The sequence below is a fragment of the Sorex araneus genome, chromosome X, assembly GCF_027595985.1.
Source record: "Sorex araneus isolate mSorAra2 chromosome X, mSorAra2.pri, whole genome shotgun sequence".
In the NCBI taxonomy this organism is placed as follows: domain Eukaryota; kingdom Metazoa; phylum Chordata; class Mammalia; order Eulipotyphla; family Soricidae; genus Sorex; species Sorex araneus.
In genome coordinates, this window is record NC_073313.1 from 211,273,295 (window position 1) to 211,295,656 (window position 22,362).

Sequence of the window (22,362 nt, forward strand, 5' to 3'; positions counted from 1 at the left end):
ATAGCGGGTAGGGCATTTGCCTTGCATGCCTGGCCGACCCGGGTTTGATTCTTTTGCCCCTCTCAGAGAGCCCGGCAAACTACTGAGAGTATCCTGCCTGCATGACAGAGCCTGGCAAGCTACCCATGGCACATTTGATATGCCAAAAACAGTAACAACAAGTCTCACAATGGAGACATTACTGGTGCCAGCTCAAACAAATTGATGAGCAACGGGATGACAGTGATACAGTGATACAGTGATTGATTGGTTTCACCTCATAGGGAAAAGATTATGGACATGCCTCAGAAAAATTGAGCTTCCATAAGATAAAGCGATACCACTTCTTGGCATTTACCCCAAGGGTCCCAGAAAATTGTTTCAAAATGACATTTGTGCTCCTATGTTCATTTTAGCACTAGAGCAATAACTAACATTGGAGAAAACAAACAACCAAAATATCCAATACATACACAGTGGAATTCTACTCAGTTATTGGAAAAGATAAAATACGCAATTAGGCACTATGCGGTTGGACCTGGATAGTACCATACTGAGTGAAGTTAGGTAGGAGAGGGACAAACACAGAATGATCTTTCATATATAGGATATAAAGAAATATAAAGAAATAATGTAAGGGAATAACAAATGATCAAAGGCAACAGAGCCCGAGAACTTGCCTGTGAGAAGTGAATTTACCAAGAGAGTGCAGGGGCAGAGAATGGGAGGAGATTGGACATTGGTGGAGGGAAGTGGGTACTTCCTTTTCCTTTTACTGAATCAGACAACTAATCATAGTTCAATGCTTTCCTGTCATTCACAAACATTGCTAACTTCTTTTGCAGAAGTTCTGCCGGCCTTCACTTGCTGGTACAAATTCTTTTTATGGCTGCCAACAAGTCTTACAGTATACCTTACGGGCTGACTACCAGATGACAATTAATTCCAAAGCTCTTTCTAGGTTTCTAATACTTATTCTCTATTAAAGAACTTAGAATAGGTTAACCAGGTAGTTTCTTTCTTTTTTTTTTGGGGGGGGCGCGTGAATACTTGGCAGTGCTTACGAGATATTCCTGGTTTCTATACTCAGGAATCACTCCTGGTAGTGCTTGGGGGGACCATATGGTGATGGCATTGAAATCTGGGCCTCCCAGATGTAAAACAAGGGCTCAGTTCATTGGGCTACCTCTCTGGCCCAACCAGAACCAATTTTCACTCTCCTATATTTTCAACTGTCCTGTGTTCTTGTGTATATTATCCATTTAACCTTCTTTTATTATTTTTTAAATTAAATCACCATGAGATATGCAGTTACAAGGTTGTTCATTATTGGTTTTTGGTCATACATGTTCTAACACCCATCCCTTTACCAGTGTTCTCACACTCGTTTGACCCTCCCTCTCCCCATCCCCAGTCTGCTTCTATGTCAGGCACCTTTCTTCTCTCTCTCTCTCTCTCTCTCTCTCTCTCTCTCTCTCTCTCTCTCTCTCTCCTCTCTTTCCCTCCCTCTCTCTCTCTCTCCCTTTTCATTTAAACTTATTTTTTAATTTTTACTTATCTTTTTCAGGAGGCTGTCTTCCTTATACCAGTTTCACAACTACTTTTAAAACAGCATTTAAAAGTTATTGTATTTGTGATTATTAATTCTTTAGTTACTCTCCCACTAGTATAAATAAGTTGCTACATCCAAAGATACTAATGAACAAGTTCAAAACAACATATAAGGTCAACGGTAGAACCAATATTTGAATCCAAACCTGTATGGCAAAGAAGATAGTGAATCTAGTCATTATAACAAATATATTAGTAGCACTGTAGCACTGTTGTCCAGTTGTTCATCTATTTGCTCGAGCGGGCACTAATAACGTCTCCATTGTGAGACTTGTTGTTACTGTTTTTAGCATATTGAATACGCCACGGGTAGCTTGCCAGGCTCTGCTGAGTGGGCAGGATACTCTCTGTAGCTTGCCGGGCTCTCTGAAAGGGACGGAGGAGTCAAACCTGAGTTGGTCGCACGTGCAAGGCAAACGCCCTACTTGCTGTGCTATCACTCCAGCCCAAATATATTGGTAAATTTAAAATAAGCCAATGAGCCAAGATTTTACTTATACTGTTTAAAAGAGAACACCCAAATTACTTACAAAAGCCAATGTCATAGTATATGCATATACACATATTAAAAGTTATGGGGCAAAAGAGATAGTAGAGTGGGTAAGGCACTTGCCTTGCATGTAGCTGACCCAATTTCAATCCTTTGCACCACACACAGTACCTTAAGTGCTGCCAGGAATGACCCCTGAGTGCAGAGTCAGGATTAAGCCCCAAGTATCATTCAGTGTGGCACAAAAGTAAAAAACAAGAAAACCGATAAAAAAGTTATAGAACAGGAAACTACACACTCAAATACACAACTGAAATTTCACAGAAAGTATTATTAGAGATCATTTGGGGATTTTTTTTAAATCATACAAAATAGGTTGAGAAATCAATGAGCTAAGCATTTAAGAAATTAGAAGAGAGGGGCTGGAGTGATAGCACAGCGGGTAGGGCATTTGCCTTGCATGCGGCCGACCCAGGTTGGATTCCCAGCATCCCATATGGTCCCCTGAGCACCGCCACGAGTAATTCCTGAGTGCAGAGCCAGGAGCAACCTCTGTGCATTGCCAGGTGTGACCCAAAAAGCAAAAAAAAAAAAAAAAAAAAAAGAAATTAGAAAGGAAAAAAGACAGGAGATAAAAAACACAACAGATTGGCAGAAATTGATAAAAATATACCATTCATATAATAGGATCAATAAAGTAAAAGGTTGACGACCCTGTTAGAAGTAATACAATTGGTGGTCCAGGAGGTAGTCAGGATTAGGTCATGCACCCTGACTCTGATTAGATGCCTGATTCCGCATGGACCCACAGTATCTACTGGTATGGGAGCTCTGCAGACGCCTGAGCATCATTGAGAATCAGCAAAACTGACCCCGGGGCCCTGTGAGAACTGCTTAGGCATTCCCCACCACAGTCCCCTCCAAGCCTCCCACTGCCAAAGGAATAATAAAGTGGATACATGTTTAGCAACTTAAGGGGGGGAGGGAAAGAGCAAAACACAAATGAGGCATTATCATTGATTATCATATACATTAAAATAGACCATAGGGCAGAGCCTGGCAAGCTACCCGTGGCATATTCGAAATGCCAAAAACAGTAACAAGTCTTACAATGGAGATGTTACTGGTGCCTGCTCGAGCAAATCAATGAACAACGGGAGGACAGTGTGACAGTGTGACTATGGAAAAGCTTTATCAACTTAAATATGTTTTGGGGCCACAACTAGGATGCTTAGGGCTTACTCCTAGCTTGGCACTCAGCTCAGGAATCACTCCTGGTACTGCTCAGAGACCATGTGGGATACTGGGGATAAAACCTGGGTTGGCCTTGTGCCAGGCAAGTGCTTTACTTGCCGTACTGTCTCTTCAGCCCCATTTGTCAGAATATTTGCAAAGTAAATAAGAGGTATAATTTGATAGAAAAACAGTCAAAACAGAAATAAGCAGAAACAGATTTAATTCTATTATTTAATTTGTAAATAAAAATCTTCCCATAGTAGAAACTTTAGCTTTAGATCATTTCTGTGGTAAATTCTAACAAGTATTGAAGGAAGAAGTAATGATTTAACTTACACAAATTATTTCTCAGAATAGAAAACAAAGGAATACTCAATTTATTCATGCAAATTCACCAAAACTTGATATATTCCCATTGGGAGAGTAATAGATCAACTTTATAAAATGTAAATCTAAACTCTTTCATTTTTTAGTGAAACAAGATAGTTTTTATTGAACAAAATTTACTAAGAATGATGTGAGGGAGACAAAGAGAAAAATAAGTGTTCAAAAGAGAACATGAGCTTGAGAGAGCAACCCCAAAATCTTAAAAATTTGAACACTCTTCTTCAGGAATAGATAAAATGGTCAATGCATCATGACCAAGTTGGGATTATATCAGTACTGCAAGGTTAGCTGAACAATGGAAGATAGATCCACATAATTTACCATACTAACAAAATAAAAGAGAAAAATCATATGATTATTGAAACAAATGCAGAAGAAAATATTTGAGGAAATCCAATATTCATTCTGAGCATTACTGCTATAACCCTGGAGACCCAAAGCACCACTAGGTGTGATTTTGATGGCCACCAAAGATTGTTGGGGTGGCTCTGGGGACTCTGCTGGTCCCTGGCATCAGAGTCTGAACAGCATAGCACCTTCTGGTATTCACTCTCAACCATGGGCCTGGCTGTTTGACTAGGATGGCCTTGGGTCCCCTGAAGACTGCTTGGGAGCTATTCCTCTTCTCAAAAAACAAAACCAGAAACAACCTCTCCATAAACAGGGATTAGAAGAGAAGTTCCTTAATTTTCTAAATGCTCATTAAAATAAACAGTAGCCCACTTTGAACTGAAATGTTGAAATGCTGAAAGACTTCCTTTTGAAATAAGGAACAAGATAAGGGTTCTACTTCCACAACTTGCTGGGTAAAGCAAGCGAAGGAATAAACCAACTGTTGAAAAAGCTCAGCTCAAAAATTTTTTAGATGGTATGTAACAGATACAATAGTTAGGTTATGTGATAGGGTCTACATAAGGAAGACAACAGGTCCATGAAATAGATAATTGCTATATGGGCTTTATGATAAAATGGCAATATAAAACAATACCTTTACAACAAGTGGTCTTGAGACAAATGGATAGTCTTATAAAAATAAAGAAACATACCTCTACCATAAAACAAAATCAGTTACATGAAAAATATTGCATTATATATAAATGGATGGATTGGAGATTATCATGCTGAGTGAAATGAGTCAGAAGGAGAGGGACAGATATAGAATGACTGCATTCATTTGTGGTATATAAAATATATATAGTAGAATGTTAAAAACATCTGTCAGGGGGCATGGCCGGGGGAGAGTCCTGGTGGCTCTCCCCGTCAGCCGTTCCTGGGTTTCGGGGGGTCGGTCCCGGGCCACTCGTCCAGCCGGAGCGGCCTGGGCTACGGGGCAGACGTAGGAGGAAGAGAAGGCCAAGCCGGCTGATTGATCAATTGCCGTTTATTCCATTCACTCCTCTCTCTCTCTCTCTCTCTCTCTCTCTCTCTCTCTCTCTCTCTCTCTCTCTCTCTGTGTCTCTCTCTCTTACACATAGGGGACTTTACACATAACACATAGGTGTGGTCACAATCAATAGGGTTAAAGTTCTTTCCCTCAGGGGATGCTGCTTCTAGGACAGATTCTTTCACCAGGATGACCTACCCAAGGGCGGAATCCCATAGGTGTGTTTCTCCTCTCCTTGTCCAGCAAACATGTAAGCATGCATAATACTAATCATTTTGTATGGACACAGTAAGAGATGCATTAAGCTTATAGAATTGCTCTCCTGGGGCCATCTCGATTTCAGACTACAGTGCTCAGGCCAGATTAGTCTTTTCTATCCCTAGCAGGGTCCTAGTCTCGTCATTGTTACTTTTGGATCATGACAGCATTTGTTCATGATCAAGCTCTTAACTTATAGTTAAGAATTAGGCCCTTTGGCCAGGCCCATCTCAATGCCAGGGTAGCATGTAACTCACTGCTTGCCCTGGGTCCATCCTGTCCCTCATCGGGACCCTGCTTTTGGGGTGCTAGGAACTGAGGGCAACTGAGGCTTAAGTGAAGAAAGAAGATGCCAGGGAATGAATAATATTCAAAGCCAATTAAATCCCAAGTTACAAAAGCATAATATTGTCTTCTTGTATCTATACGAAAGGGACATTGCTTTAAAGTAAACTATTCAAAAGACACAAGGAGAGGAGAAAGGCAGTATTAATTTACAATATAAGTTCAGTGTCCTAGAAAGATCTGACCTTACAAATTAACAGAGTCTGATTAGGAAGAAAAGCTGATTAACTGTTTGGGGAAGAGAGCAAAGAGAAGTGGTTACAGATAGACAAAGGAATGGGAGTGACTCAGGAGCACCTTGATGGATGTGACCAGGATAAACCTAAGCTCCTTGTGGCTATGTTATCCTACAGTAGAAGACTAATATCCATGGCCAGGGAAAACAGGGGCTAGGAGGACTGGCAATGGTTGGAATCAACCACAAAGTGTGTTTGGGGTGGAGGGTAGGGAAGGTAGAGAAGAGACCAGTATGATAATAATAGCTGGGAATGATCACACTGGACAACAACAGTGTTAAAGTAAAAGTAGGTTAAGGGATACTCTTGATAACCTTTCAGTATCTATATTGCAAACCACAATGCCCAAGAGACACTGGTGCTGGGAAATGTACACTGGTAGAGGGATGGTTGTTGGAACATTGTATGACTGAAACCTAATCATGAATAGCTTTGAAAGGGTCTATCTCAGTGATTCAATAAAAAAATTTTAAATGTTGGCATATATGTGAATGGAAAAACAATGAGATTTCTAGAAGGTCATGACAGATTTATCTTTATTTAAGAGGTGATGATACACAAATGGTCAACAAACATTAAAAAGAGACACTAGTTCTTATCATTAATCATGAAAATGCAAACAAAAATACAAAGAGATAATAACATGAAGGCTAAAACTAACACTATTGACAATATGTTATAGTAACTGGAATTCTCAAAACTCTCTGGGATAGTAGTTTTTTTCTTTTTTTTTTTTTGGGAGTCACACCCGGTGATGTACAGGGGTTACTCCTGGTTCTGCACTCAGGAATTACTCCTGGCGGTGCTCAGGGGACAATATGGGATGTTGGGAATCGAACCCGGGTCGGCTGCATGCAAGGCAAACATCCTATCTGCTGTGCTATTGCTCCAGCCCCAGGATAGTAGATTTTGTACTTTATTATTTTTATTTCTTATTGGATCACCGTGAGATACATTAACAAACTTTCATGATTATGTTTCAGTCATACAGTGATCAAATACCCATCCCTCCACCAGTGTACATTTTCCACCACCATTGTTCCCAGTGTCCCTCCTGCCACCCTCGCCCCATCCCATCGCCTGCTTCTGTGGCAGGTACATTCCTTCTTTCTCCCTAATTTTGGGTGTTATGATTTGCAATACAGATACTAAGAGACCATCATATTTGGTCCTTAGTCTATTTTCAGCACACATCTCCCATCCTGAGCGATCTTTCCAACCATCATTTACATAGTGGTCCCTTCTCCATTGCCTTTTCCCCCAGCATGTGAGGCCAGCTTCCAAATCATGGAGTGATCCTCCTGGCCCGTATTTCTACTGTCCCTAGGTGTTAGTTTCATATTGTGCTACTTTATATTTTACAAATGAGTGCAGTCATTCTATGTCTGTCCCTCTCTTTCTGACTAATTTCACTTAGTATGATACTCTCCATGTCCATCCACATATGTGCAAATTTCATGATTTCATCTCTTCTAACAGCTGCATAGTATTTCATTGCATAGATGTACCAATGTTTCTTTAACCAGTCATCTGTTAAAGAACTAACAGGTGCACTCATTTTTTCCCCCATATTCTGGCTATTGTGAACAGTGCTGCAATAAACATACAGGTGCAGATGTTACTTCTATTATGTTTTTTTTTTTTCATCTCCCTCCGGGATACATTCTCAAGAGTGGTATTGCTGGGTCACATGGGAGCTCAATTTCTAGTTTTTGGAGGAATGTCCATATTTTCCAAAAAGGCTGGACCCGTCAGCATTGCCACCAACAATGAATGAGAGTCCCTTTCTCCCCACATCTGTGCCAGCACTGGTTGTTCTTGTTGATGTGTGCCAGTTTCTGTGATGTACAATGATACCTCATTGCTGTTTTGATTTGCATCTCCTTGATGATTAGTGATGCAGAGCATTTTTTCATAGATTTTTCACTTTGGAAGTTTAGCATTTCATCATTTATTAAACATGCATTCTCTATGATTTTTCTTAATCCTTTTTTTTTTGGCTTTTTGGGTCACACCTGGCGATGCACAGGAGTTACTCCTGGCTCTGCACTCAGGAATTACTCCTGGCGGTGCTCAGGTGACCATATGGGATGCTGGGAATCAAACCCTGGGTTGGCAAATGCCCTACCCGCTGTGCTATTGCTCCAGCCCCTATTCTTTTTTTTTTTTTTGTTAAAGTTGCAATAAAATTTTATTTAACTATGTAAACATCATGGTCTATCTTGCAATTTAAAAAGGGATTTGCATCTAAATGTATGTAATGCAATCTTGAAAAGTAGAAATACAGTTTATATATTCTCATTAGGTAAATTTTTTTGGTTAGAATATAACTTTCATTTACCTCTTAGTTCAAGTGCAAAATTATCATTTCACATGGTCTCCCTTTTCTTTAATGTGACATTTTTGTGTAGGCTTTTAAGAAGTTTTAAATGATATTTTTAATTCTGGTCTTCTATGATTTTGCATAGATGTCACATACCTCATTTTTCAGTTAATAAACAACTCATATTCTACTGTCTCATTATCCTTTCAGCAAATGCGATTCAAATGGTCTCATTAGCCTTTTGATAAATATCACTTTAGTTAAATATGTATATATGAAAAGATCTACTGTGTAACAATATCTACAGTAATTATGTTGTGTTTAATATTATTTTGTATTCTTATGGAATTATACCAGTTTCTCATGCAGAGTAAACTATTACACACTAGTAACCTGCTTATTGTGTTTTATAAAAATCAGAAGCTGATCAAGTTTAGATAATGGATGAATTTGATTTTACCTTTATCGGAAAGCTAAGAAAACTGGAATTGTGACTTCTCATGTACTCAAAAGGTCTAATTTAGGTCTAATAATGCTCTATGCTGATTTATTCCTCTTAAGACTTTGTTAACAGCTGTTTTAGTGTAATGGAATGTTTAAAAAACTCAGTTCAATTATTCATCTAGTCATAGAAACATTATTATGATATTTGGAATATTTCCAGCCCCTATTCTTAATTCTTAATCCTTTAGTTTATGATACCTACACCATAAACAAAAACCAATTGCATGAAAAATGTTGGCATATATTTAAATGGAAAAACAATGAGGTTTCTAGAAGGTCACACAGGAGATTTGTCTTCATTTAAACATTCAGAAATGATACACAACTGACCAACAAACATATCTTTGTGAGGTCAGAGTGGAAGTACAGTAGGTACAGTACTTGCTTTGGATGTGGCCAAACCACATTCAACCCCTAGCATCCCATACAGTGCCCTGAGCAGGAATGATCCCTGAGTGTAAAGGCAGGAGTAAGCCCTGAACAGTGCTGGGTTTGCCTCACTCCCACCAAAAGAAGAGTCACATTTGTACAGAATATTAATTTTAATTCTATCATAATAATTTCAAATTGAAAATAACCCAAATGTCCAATAAGAGTAGGATACATAAACTCTGGTATGTGCATTTGGCAGAATATTATATAGCAAAAAGATGTACTGGAACCACATGTAATGATATACATTTCATTGTGTAGATGTTGAGTGGCAACATCTACACAATGAAATGTAAACAAAATGTTGAGTGAAAAAAAGACACAAAAGAATATACTAGAAGATTCCATCTGTATAACTGCCACTATGAAGCAAAGCATTTTAAATTGTTAAAACTATAATCAAAACAAGGAAATGAGTATCATAAAACAGGACAGTGGTTACTTTTGGCAAGGAGGGAGGGTGAATGAGTTGGTTAGAGGGCATTGGAGGACTTCGGGGAAGTTCTATTTCTCAATCTATACGGAAGTTACATAATGTTTGATCTCTGTAATGTACTTCACATAAAAATACATAAGGGTGCAAGAATTCCTTTATTTAAGCATCGGCAAGCGACTCTGAGAGTGACTAATGAAATCAAGTTCAGGAAAGAAATTTAGCACATTTCAGGTATTGATCTATTCTATCTAGAATGCCTCAAGTTAGAAAAGATATCATAAATGTAAACAAAGGACATTTTGTTTAAAGTTTGACACATCATGGATTCACCCTTTGTCTCTGGGCCTGTGATCTCCATTGGGATCTATGTTATCAAGGCCCAGATTTTCCAGAATTCAAAAGAAAATGAGGTATCACTGAGGTATTGCTTTATTGTGGGAATCACAAACATCTCAATGGGCCATACTTCCTATGACATTTGTTCCTCTGAGGTAGCATAAATGAAATTATGGGCTTTGGGCTTTTTAAAAAAATTCTTTTTGGGCTTTGCTCTCATTGGAAACATCTTACTAAGGTTGTCTAGATCACAATATTACACCCAATAATATTCTTAATTTCCCCACATCCCATATAGCTGAATGCCTAATCAGCCTGGTTATACCATTTAGATGAGGCATAAGTTTAAATACTTTTACATCTCATTGCACTTAGTGATGAATCATACAGGTTCACAGAAAATTATTTTATTGCCTCCATATATTGCATCTCTCTGTCTCTCTTCTACTATATATATAACATATAACACAGATTTGAAATAGTTATAACCAGAATTTAAATTTTATTTATTTTTGAGCCAAATTAATAAAAGATTTTATTTAAAAGAACAGAAAGAATGGAGAAAAAGTTCAGGAAGGTTCCCATAGTATGGGAGGAGTTTTCCTAATCAAGATTTTTATAACCAGGATTTTTTCCCATTGGTACATAATTTTGGTTTATATAAAGGTCATCATCAAGGAGAAAAGGTTCTTAAAAATTTTGATATCTGGGGCTGGAGAGATAGTACAGCAGGTAGGGGGTTTGTCTTATACCTGGCTGGCCTGGATTCGATCCTTAGCATCCCATATGATGCCCAGAAATAATTACTGAGTATAAAGCCAGGAGTAACCCTTGAGCATTGCCAGATGTGGCCCCCAAACAATTTTTTTAATATATGCATGATTTATTAATTTTACTTGAGTTGGAAAGGAGCACCTCTATATCTGTTTGGACAAAACTGAAGAAATTAGTTAACTACATTTATGTTTAAAGCATGCCAGCAATGGTTGATTGAGCTCTCTGGGAATAAAAATTATCAGACCCATAAATATTTAGAAATAATTGATATTTGGCAAGAAGTATATGAATTTTATATGATTGCAAGCCAATGTGATCTGACATTATAACATTATTCTAATACCATCTAGAAAGGGTGTGAGAAACTCTACAACTAGCCTGAGGAGTCTGTTTCCTTAGAGTACTCAACAAGTCCTTCCTTTTCCAGTTCCTCTTCACCCCTCATCTATCTGAAAGAGACAGTACAGTGTTAGAAGCAGCAATAAACAGCATTTTGACTTGTGATTCTAGAACTAGATTGAATATTTAATAGACTGAATATTTAATAGTAAACTATTTCTTAAGATCTGGCTTATAAAACATGTCCTTCACACTTCTGCCTGACTTTTCTCTGAGTTATTAAACAACTTTTGGAATATCTTAACCCCTTTCACTGTATGTGTTAGAAAAAAGATGGATTTGGAAAGGAGATTTCACTGGGCTTGGACATTTTTTTTTGGAGGGGGATATCTTTTTGGGTTATACCCGGCAATGCAAGGGTTACTTCTGGCTCTGCACTTAGGAATTACTCTTGGCAGTGCTCAGGGAACCATACGGGATGCCGGGGATTGAAACTGGGTTGGCTGCATTCAAGGCAAATGCCCTCTGTACTATCACTCTGACCCCTGAATGTTTTCTTTCTCCATTTCCAAGGCTTAACTATGAAATGTCTATTATGTGAAAAACAACTTTACTTCTCTTGCTAGGTCTGCAAGATGACTTATTGGGCATAGTCCCATGAGAGCCCCTCAATTTCACCAAATGCCATTTCTTAGAAATAAAGTCGATTTGTTTCTAAGTGAGTAGTCTGAAGGACATCTTTTGCTTCATTCTACTTGCAGCAAAGCAAAACTTGTTAGAGCCTCCAGTGGGCTAAAGGAAGGGCACCATCTGGTAAGGAATGGTAAGAACTCAGGTTGCAACTGAACCTAGCCTATACTAGCTGCATGTTCTCAGGCCACTTAGGGTCTCTGAGCCTCAGTTTCTCTACCTGTAAGATGGAGATGTTGAACTTGAGAACAGCATTAAGCACAGTGCCAGGCACCAGGCATAAGCAACAAGACAGAGATCTCTATATGCTGTAATGGTGACAGGCAACCAGGCCGTTTTGAGTTGCTATTTCTTAATAATTTAAATTTGTTTTCTATTTTTATTACGGCATAGTGATTTACAAAGTTGTTCCATAAAAGAGCTTCAGATATAGTGTCCCAACACCAATCCCACCACCAGTGTCAACTTCTTTCCACCAATGTCTCTAGGTTCCCCCCCACCCCAGAGCCTGCTTCCTCAACAGACACATGTTTTTCAGCTTGGTTATTGAAGAGGAGCAGAGGTAAGCAGAAGGGGGCACATTAGGTAAATGTTGGCTGCTGGTTGGCCCACAGGTCTAGCAGCACTACTCATGCCTTAATTTAAAAATTATTTATTTGTATTGAATCACCATGAGATACACAGTTAAAAGTTGTTCATGGCTGGGTTTCAGTCATACAATGTTCCAACACCCATCCCTCCACCAGTGTATATTTTCTACCACCAATATTCCAAGTTCCACTCCCACCTCCACTCTGCACCTCCCCTCCCAGCCTACCTTTTTTGGCAGGCTCTTCTTCTCTTTTCCTGTTCTCTCTCTCTCTCTCTCTCTCTCTCTCTCTCTCTCTCTCTCTCTCTCTCTCTCTCTCTCTCTCTCTCTCCTCTGTCTCTCGGGCATAGTTATGGTTTGTAGTACAGGTACTAAGAAGTTACCAAGCTTGTTCCTTTACTTCCTTTCAGCACACAGGTCTTATCCAGAATGATCATTTCCAATTATCATTGTCTTAGTGGTCCCTTCTCTATCTCAATCACCTTCTCTCCAGCACTTGGGGCAACATGCCTTAATTTTATGTTGGGCACCGCGGGTTACAAACTGTTATTGGTTGGATTTCATACAGAACCTTTCCAGCACCACACCCTCCACCCAAGTGTCTGCTTCCCCACCAACATTATTTGTCCCAGGGGTCTTTGACACCCCCACTCTAGCCCCCTCCCAAGTTTCCTAGGAATTCTACTTCTCAGTTTTTGTTGTTTCTGGGCATTTGTTATCCTTCTATTCTGTTTCTTCATATCCCACAGAAGGGAGAGATCATTCTATTTTTTAAAATTTTTAAAATTTTTTTCAATTGAGTTACCGTGAGATACATAGTTACAAAGCTGTTCAAGATCAGGTTTCAATCATACAATGATCCAAAACCCATCCCTCCACCAGTGTCTATCTCCCACTACCAATGACCCCAGTTTCCCTCCCACCCCCAGACTACCTCTATAGTTCTAGGCACTTTCTTTCTCTCTCCCTCTGAGAGATCATTCTAAATCTGTTCCTCTCCCTACGACTAATCACGCAGCATGATAGTCTCCATATCTAATAGCAAGTTGCACGATTTCATCTTTCCTTACAGCCGAGTAGTATTCCATTGTGAATTACATACCTCAGTTTTTTTATCCAACCCTTTGGGGGAAATAACATGAACGTGTTTCAAAAACTTAGGAATTGAGCGTCCAGCAATTTCACATCTGGAAATCTACCTCCAAGGGCCCCCCCAAAACTCAATTGTGGGAAATGGCATCTGCATTCCTATGTTCCTTGCAGCACTATTCAATTCACAACAGCCCCAAATCTGAGCACATCCCAGGTGTGCTGGATCAGATGAATGGACAAGCAAACTGGGGGTACACATGCCCTTTCCCTGTAGGCATCTGCTCCCCTAAAGCTACTCCGAGACCCAGGCCACTTGGACGCCTCTGCAGGCAGCTGCGGTTCGGCCCTCCAGATCCAGTCCAAGTGCCCGGGGGGCTGGGGCCATCCCCGGGCCGCTCCAACTCACCTGCTAAGCAGGTGCGCGGCCGCGCGCGAGGCGTGGCCCGCCGAGAGCGGGCGGGGGCGGGCGCGGGGGGCGGGCGCAGAGAGAAAGTAAAGCTCCAGGCGCATGGCACCCGCCGCCCAGCCGCCGCGGTGGCTGCCGGGATGCGCCGCAGCGAATGGTCGCGCCGGGCGCCGCTCTGAGTGACCTTTCACCCGCGCCCAGCGGTCCCGGGCGGCGGCACAAGGCGGAAGCCATGGCGGAGGCGGCGGCGGCGGCTGCAGCGGGCGGGACGGGCGCGGGCTGCGGCTGTGCGGCGGCCCACGACCCGGAGCCGGAGCGCGACCGCGCGGGGCGGAGGCTGCGGGTGCTCGCGGGCCATCTGCTGGGCCGGCCCCAGGAGGCTCTGAGTGCCCCCGAGTGCAAAGCGCGCAGAGCCGCCTCGGCGGCCGCCTCGGAACCCACGGCCCCCGCCGCGGCGGCGCACGAGTCGGGCACCATCCCCAAGAAGCGGTGAGTAGCGGCCGCGCCGGGCGGGCCTGTGCAGCGGGCGGGCGCGGGCGGGCCAGCCGGGTCCCGGCGGGAGCCGCGCGGGGTGGGCGGACGGCATCCCGGTGCCTGGGGGCGCGGACCCATCCCCGGGGCCGGGGCGGGGCGGGGTGGGGTGGGGAGAGCGGAGGCGCCCGCGCACGGCCGGGGAGGGGGCGGCGTGGGAGGGCTGGCCCCCGGGATGAGTCCTCCGCGAGCTCGTGCCTGGGCACCGCTTCTCCTGGACGCCTGGTGCCTGGAGCCTTAACGCCGGGGCTAGGGGACCGTTTCTCTCCGCCTCCCCACCCGCGAGTGTCTAGTTTGAGGACTCAGATTCTTGGAACTGGCCAGGAAGGGTTCTGATGTGGCCCCCGGGGGAGATGGAAGTTGGTACCAGCTGGTAGCACGTACAGATGTTTCTTGAGGCGCGCTGGCGTGGCCGTGGCCGGTGGGGTGGGGTGGGGTGGGGTGGGGTGGGGTGGGGTGGGGTTGGATTCCTGGAAAAAAGACTCTGGGCCCTGATTTGCGGGGCGCGGTGTTGGACCCAGAGGGAGGAAAGCGAGGGGCTAGGCGAGCAGCTTTCTACAGCGGACACTGGTTTGTGATTTGGGGTGTGGGTGGTCGCTGCCAAGCTCGGATGGAAACAGAAGGCGGGGTGTAGGGTGGGGGGTGTGTGTGTGGGGAGAAATACCCTTCTCTTTGGGCTAGGGTGTTTGTAAAAGGGATTTTGATTTCAGACTCTTGGGGGGACGTTTTAAAACTGAAAGAAGCAACTCGGAGAAATTGTCTTCTGAGTCGTGCAGGAACTTCGAGAAAGAAATGTTGGTGTTCATTGTATACATTGAGTGTGTCAGAGACGTTACTAAATCTGGCCTTTCGCTCTGCCCTGAGCTGAGGTAATCGCTTGTATGACAGATAGGACTAATCGCAAAAGACTTGGAAGCCAGGCATTGATGCATGACTGCTAGGCACACTTGGCAGGTTAGAATTGACAGGTACATCGGGGTGACACCAGGACCAAGGGCTGAAGTTGGCCTACTTAGGACAGATCGGTTCATTACACTCACTTTTCTGTGTCCAGAGCCTGTACTCGGGGATCAGGATCACGCTTGGATGTGCTGGGAGATCCATTCGGGTTGGATCGAACCTGGGTCAGTCAGCTGTGCGCAAGGCAAGATGCCTACCTGCTGTATTATCGCTCTGCCTAGCGGGAGCATTCCTAATTCTGTGTCCCCACCCCCTCCCCTCTCTCAGAAGTAGGGAGATTTTATTTTATTTTATTTTTTTTTGCTTTTTGGGTCACACCCGGCGATGCACAGGGGTTACTCCTGGTTCTACACTCAGGAATTACTCCTGGCGGTGCTCAGGGGACCATATGGGATGCTGGGATTTGAACCCGGGTCAGCTGCATGCAAGGCAAACGCCCTACCCGCTGTGCTATCGCTCCAGCCCAAAAGTAGGGAGATTTTAAAGAAGCATGGTTTCCTCTTTCAAAACTGATTTCCTCTTAAGGAAAAGTTGTATGACAAGAAACCTGGCTGGGGGTGAGCCCAGCAAATGGTCACTTAAAAGCAGTTTTGAATTACTTAGTGGTAAGGCTTTCCAGAATAAAGATTGAGTAAATCTTGATCCTTGTGTTGGAAGTAGCTGGCCAAAGGAGAACAGTATTCTTGGCAGGAAATAGTTCGGTCATAGGTAAAGCAGTGAGAGACTGGCCAGGAGCTGTATGTGCAAGAAGGGGTGAGAATTGATAGACAGTGAGAGATAGCATTTTTGTTAGTAAAATTTTTTGTAGGGCAAAATCTGAATTTATTTACCTTTTGCAAAGTATGTGTTAAGGACTGAGTTGAAGAAGCTTAAGAAGTTTAGCTTATAAAGACAAGGAATATAGAATTGAGTTGAGTTTCTACTATACTATTCCAGTTGCATGACCTTGAACATTAGTACCTCAGTTTCCCCATCTGTGAATATGAGGACAATAATTCCTGCTTTGCACTGTTATTGTGAGAATCAAAGAATAGAGTTACATTTAAATTTAAATCGAAAAACAGACCAGTTGCTTAGCCCTGTGCCCGTTATATACCCCACCCCTCACCAACAAATTGTAAATGATTTTCCATTGTGTTCACAAGTGGACACCAACCAGGAGACTTTTCTCTCATTGAGAAATGCTGTGAGTCTGAACTGAGACATAATATTGGGAGTATGCAAATGATTTAAAAAATGTTAGAGGGGTTGGAGTGATAGCACAGTTGGGTAGGGTGTTTGCCTTGCATATGTTCTACCCGGGTTCGATTCCCAGCATCCCATAAGGTCCCCTGAGTACCGCCAGGAGTAATTCCTGAGTGCAGTCAGGAGTAACCCCTGAGCATCGCTGGGTGAGACCCAAAAAGCAAAAATAAATGAATAATAAATAATGTTTGAGGTGAATTTTTAATCATTCCATCACTGAGTTCTTGATGGGGCCCTGAAGAGTCAGATCTTGGTTTCTAGCTTCATTTCATGTTGTAGAAACTATCCTTGAGTTTGTCATTTAACTTTTAAACTGCTTTATGTCTTTGTGTGCATTTGTGTGTGGTTGTCACTTCCTAGAACTAAGTAGGGAGAGCAGGTGCTCCTTATGGCTGAATTTAAGGACCTTGGTGTGTTGTAATGGTTTTCAAACATTTACTTAAGCAGACAAGTGAAAATGTAAATATTTCGTGGACCACAAAGGTAGAGATCACACATTAAAATAGGGTTGTTTTTGCATATTTGTTTTAAATTCTAGCATTATAAAATAAAAACTTTGTCTAGGCACACAATAGATAAGTAGCAATAACTTTTTTCTGTGGGGCTTGCAGGAAATTAATGGAGATTGGTGTGAGTCTATGCGCCTCACACTGCTTAAAAATCATTGGACTATAGCATCCAGAGAAAAACAGTTGTGAGTTTTCAAAGAAAAAGCGTGGGGATGCAGGGGACTCGAGCATCTGGTGGCCACGACCTATTCCCCTGGCCAGCCCATGGCGATGGACGGACGAAGGACCAGGGGAATAGAAAAACTGGGATTTGGCCCCAGGCTGGTTGGTAGTCAGTTTTTTTTCTCTCTCTTCCCCAACCTAGTCCTATCTCTCCCCTTACGGCACAATTGTAGTCGTTTTGGTTATAGTCCCAATCATCATAGTTCCATCATCCTAGTCTCGTAGACCTCAAAGTCCTCTACTTCATTACATTTTCTTCCTTGTCTTGTGGTCTCATAGTCCTCTACTTCCAGTCATCATTGTTATCTAGTCCTTCTTCTAGTCTCATAGACCCTCTATTCCTCAAAGTCCCAAAGTCTCCAAACTCTCAGTTCTCAGCCTCTAGTCTTCAACATCTAGTCATCCACTTTCTAGTTCCCTCTTATCCTTATAGCATCATGAAGGGTGGGGGATACACAAAGGTGGAGTTGAGCATTATCATAACAACAAGCAGATGCAAAGTCACTCCTTCAGGAGATTAACTCAAGAACAAAATCTCATCTGAGGGTTCAGCACTCCAGATTACTAGAAGATCTGCTCAAGGGCAGGATTCTATCCAGGGTGTATTGCTCTCTCCTTTCCTCAGCTAATAATCCATTTAAACAATCATAGTAAATTTACTTCTTATAATATTTCTAGTCATTTTGTAGGAACACAGTAAAATACATATATATCATATATATACACATATATAAGAATATATATAAGAATATATATAAGAATATGTATATATATTCTTTTTTGGGTCACACCGGGTGATGCACAGGGGTCACTCCTGGCTCTGCACTCAGGAATTATCCCTGGCGGTGCTCAGGGGACCACATGGGATGCTGGGAATCGAACCTGGCAAACATCCTACCCACTGTGCTATCACTGCAGCCCAGTAAGTGATATATTAAGATATATTAAGCTTAAAGGTTGGCTCTTCCTGGGGACATCTTGCTATATATTCCAGACCATAGTCCTCAGGCCTAACCCCAGCAGGGTCCTTATTCAATTACTTCTTTTTGGGTCATGACAGTTTGTTCCATAACCATGCTCTTAACATTTTATGACACTTAGCTTGTCTCCTTTTGATGCCAGGGTAGCTCATAGCTTGCCCTGGGTCCATCCAGCCCTTTTGTTGGGACCCTGCTCTTGGAGTGCTAGGAACTAAGGTTAGTTGAGGCTTAAGTTAAGTAAATATAATGGATGCCCAGGAGTAAATATTATTTTGGAGTCAATTAACTCCCATGTTACAAAGCATAGCATGGACTGTCTTCCTGTGTCTATACAAAAAGGACATTGCTAAATAAACCATGCAAATGACATAAAGGAAAGAGAAAAGCAATATAGGATTATTAGTGCCTGATGGAATTTGGTGTGCCTCAGGGGCACAATTGTGGGAGTAACTCAATAAACCTAAGCTCCCTGTGGGAGCAGCAAGGACAATCCTGTGTTACCCAACAACAGTAATGTGTGTAAGGCATGTGGGGGTAATGGCTGAAGGTAAATGATCTGTGAGTGAGAATACCTTTATGGCATCTTCAAAAACTGAAGAAACAACCATGACTTGTTGATGGCAGAAAACTGGTTCAGGATTAGGTACACTTAGTGATAAAATCTATTCCTATGTACCTAATTGAAGTTTAATTCAAAGCCTGAGGAAATAAAAAACTTGAATCAGAGGAACATTAGAAGCTTCCTTAGAGAATGATGTATTTAATGTGCTGCTGATGTTGATAGGAAGCAGAGATCCTCCCCTTCTCCCCCCATACATGTTGCTGTTTAGTTGGGCGCAAAACATTAGCAGAGCTGAGCCTCAAGAGGAGGACAATGATGAAATGAAGAGGAACAAGTGTACTGATTTTCTGTTGTGAGTGTGTCTGTCACTTATATTAGAATTATTAGGTGTGTCGGGTGTTCATATAGTTCTTTCATTATTTTGGATGAAGTCCTTTTTTTGGGCCACACTTGTGGTGATCAGGGCTTACTTCTGATTTTGCACTCAAGGATCACTCTTGGCAGGCTGGTAAACCATCTGGGGTCCAAGGGATTGAACCAGGTTGGCTGTGTGCAAGGCAAGTGCCCTACCCACTGTTGTCTTGCTCAGGTGCCAGGATGATATTTTTAGATGTAGTTCTTTTATCTCATGGCTGCTAATTTATCATCAGGGAACTGGAGGGGTAATTAATTGAAACTCCATGTTTCTATTCCTCTTACAAGACCCATACATGTATTAATTTATTAAACATTCACAAAATAATTGTTTTATGGCAGGTAGAGTCCTAGGCACTAGAGGAGAAGATGTAAAGAGCACTTGGCCTTGAAAAATTGAGACTCTAGTTTAAGAGATATTCATACTAATACAATTGGAATGGCACCACTGTAGTACAGGTAGTACAGAAAGAGAGTGACAGACTCTAGGGGATCAAAGGAAGCTTTCTGGAGATGGCTTTAAAATAGCTGTCTGTTTTCCATGTCAGCTTGTTTGGTTGAGTATTTGTATTCAGATCAGTGGGAATGACATATAGCAAAGCATTGGGCATGAAAGTACTTGTTAATATAGCTAAACAATTTGTTATTGGTGGAGATGGAAAAAAGTGAAGAGGAGGGCTTGGCTGTTCATGGAGACCTTTGGTGTATAGGTTATTAGTTCATACATTCATTCACTTTCATACACTTAAGCTTGCTTCAAATGTGCATGCTTAAGTGCTTACTGTGTGACTTGTACTAGTAAGGAACAACCCTGCCACATTGGATCTTATATTCCCCTTCAGGTGGAGATCATGAACAGACAAATCTTCAGTATGTCAAATGATGATACATACATTGAGGAAAAATGAAGCTACTGAGGGTGCTAGGTGATGGAGAGGCCTTGAAGGAATTAAGTTGGAAGATGTGATTGGATTGATGACTTAGGTGTGAAAGAAATCACTCCAGTAGATGTGTTTAGAATAGATTGGCAAAGGGTGAAGATGAACATAGGGAGGTCAGTTAGGATAGTGATACTGACCTGGTACCAGTTCATAGGTGTAAAAAGGCTGCTAACCACTGAAATAGCTTGCTTCTGTTGAACAGGTGAGAAAAAAGATGATGGCAGTGAAAATGGACAGGAAAGGGTCCATTTGAGTTTTGGAAGTTAATGTGTTTCTGTTACTTAAAATAATGTAACTAAATACCACTAGAATTTGAAGGAAATAAGATAGAAATGGGGCCAGAGAGATAGTACAGGAGTACTTGCCTTGCATGTGGCCGCTTCAGCCTGGTTTCTTCCTTGACAACTGCATATGATCTCCCAGCCACTGTCAGGGGTTAGTTCTTTTCCTGACAAAAGATACTGTAATGGTCCTGGAGCATCTCCAGTTGTGCCGCCTCTCCCACAAACCCTCAACAGAAACAGATAAATCGAAACAGGGTCACAGAACTCTGAAGAATATGGACATTTAAGGTGCTAACAGACCTAAGCGTGTTGCATGTGACTTATGAGTTAGTTTGAATTGCTTCTATTCTGGAACATATATTCTGATTATTTGAAGTTACTGAACAAAGTTTTAAGGGTGACAGCTTGCTTTTGAACTCTTCTTTTTCTTTAAATGCATGATTTGACATGAGCAATTCCTTCTGGACCTTGCTTGCATCTGAATGCAGTTCTAGATTCTTAAAAACCGAATTCCATCGAATGTGTTATTTTATATTTTACATTTGAATTTCTAAAAAGACTATTAGGAAAAGAGAAGGGAAAAAAATCCTTTGCTGACATCCATCTCTCCACACTGATGAAAAGTTTTCCAGTTGTAATTGTTTTTGACAATAACCTCATGGTGATTTGCATTAGTTAGAACTATTCTTTGGCAGCTTTTATAGGGTTATAAATTTTTTTCTGGTTCAGAACAAAGGATTTATGTATAATAATTGTTTAAATAACTTGACTATACTGTCACTTATACAATAAAAACAACAGCTACCAGAAATTTGGAAAGTTTTTCCAGAATGGAGAAAAAAAACAGAATTAACTTTCTTTTTCTTTCTTTGTTTTACTTTGTGTGTGTGTGTGTGCTGCACCCACGGGTGATCAGGGCTTACTTCTGGCTTTGTGCTCAGGATATTCCTGGTGGGGCTCAAGGACCATATGTGGTGTTGAGATCAAAGCAGAGTCAGCTGACATGGAAAGCAAACCCCTTATTCCCTGAGCTGTCTCTCCAATCCCTGAATTAATTTTTTATAAATATTTCGTAGGAGGGTACCCGGAAACACTCATGCATTTATGCAGCAAGGTTGTTTGCACAAGTTACTTGTGATCTAACTTATGACTTGCAGATCTTTTGGTAAAATTAGAGCTTATTTTTGTATTTATGCTAAATGAAGTGCTACTTTGAGTTGCTACTATGAATTTTGGTAATAATATAAATAGAAATTTATATTTGTTAAAAGTATAAATATACCAACACTGTGCAGTTTAATTCTCACAGTAGTTTTGAAAATAAGATGATATCTTATGTGTCAGGGAACTGAGGTTCAGAGAAATTAATTTTTTAAATTTTATGCAACTTCAGAATAAGAAGAATTGCATTTCCCCATTTTTTTGGTCTTATTTTAGAACCCATGGTCTTTTCCTATGCAATATTTATGTTCTGAGGTGTGTGTATGTGTGTGTGGGTAAAGTGGAGGGAGAGTGTAGTGGATTGTCTTCTTAGTATTCAGCAAGTTTTATTTTTGCCACGTCAAGTTTCAAGCCCTTTGTGATTAAGTGGATCATATCAAATACAATGCCATATAATTAAAAAGTCTTTAGTTTGTATTGTACTTATTGAGTGAATTATAAAGTATATGATTTGTCTAGATAACTCATAATTTGAAGAAATAATCACTTTAAAACATAGTCCACCTTATTTAATGTGTGTGTGTATGTGAATTTTGCCATTTGACTTGTGGGGGAGGAACATACTGAAAATAAGAGGGAAAAGAGAATGAGGACTGTGGAAGATCCAAGATCAGAGGAGAAAGGAGTGACCAAGAAGAGTCAT

The 22,362-nt window shown here is 41.4% G+C and overlaps 1 protein-coding gene and 1 long non-coding RNA gene across 2 annotated transcripts in view; one reads left to right on the forward strand and one right to left on the reverse strand.

The window, feature by feature from the left end:
- The window catches only part of LOC129399685 (uncharacterized), a 63,619-nt gene extending 49,637 nt beyond the window's left edge, over positions 1-13,982 (reverse strand). The window contains exon 1 of the long non-coding RNA XR_008627259.1: positions 13,851-13,982. This is a non-coding gene — a long non-coding RNA (uncharacterized LOC129399685). The remainder of the gene's footprint in view (positions 1-13,850) is intronic.
- AGPS (alkylglycerone phosphate synthase) overlaps positions 13,967-22,362 on the forward strand; it is a 120,464-nt gene continuing 112,068 nt past the window's right edge. Inside the window, exon 1 of the mRNA XM_055120663.1 lies at positions 13,967-14,339. Coding sequence (XP_054976638.1) covers positions 14,005-14,339 — 335 coding nt within the window. The 5' untranslated portion in view covers positions 13,967-14,004. The remainder of the gene's footprint in view (positions 14,340-22,362) is intronic.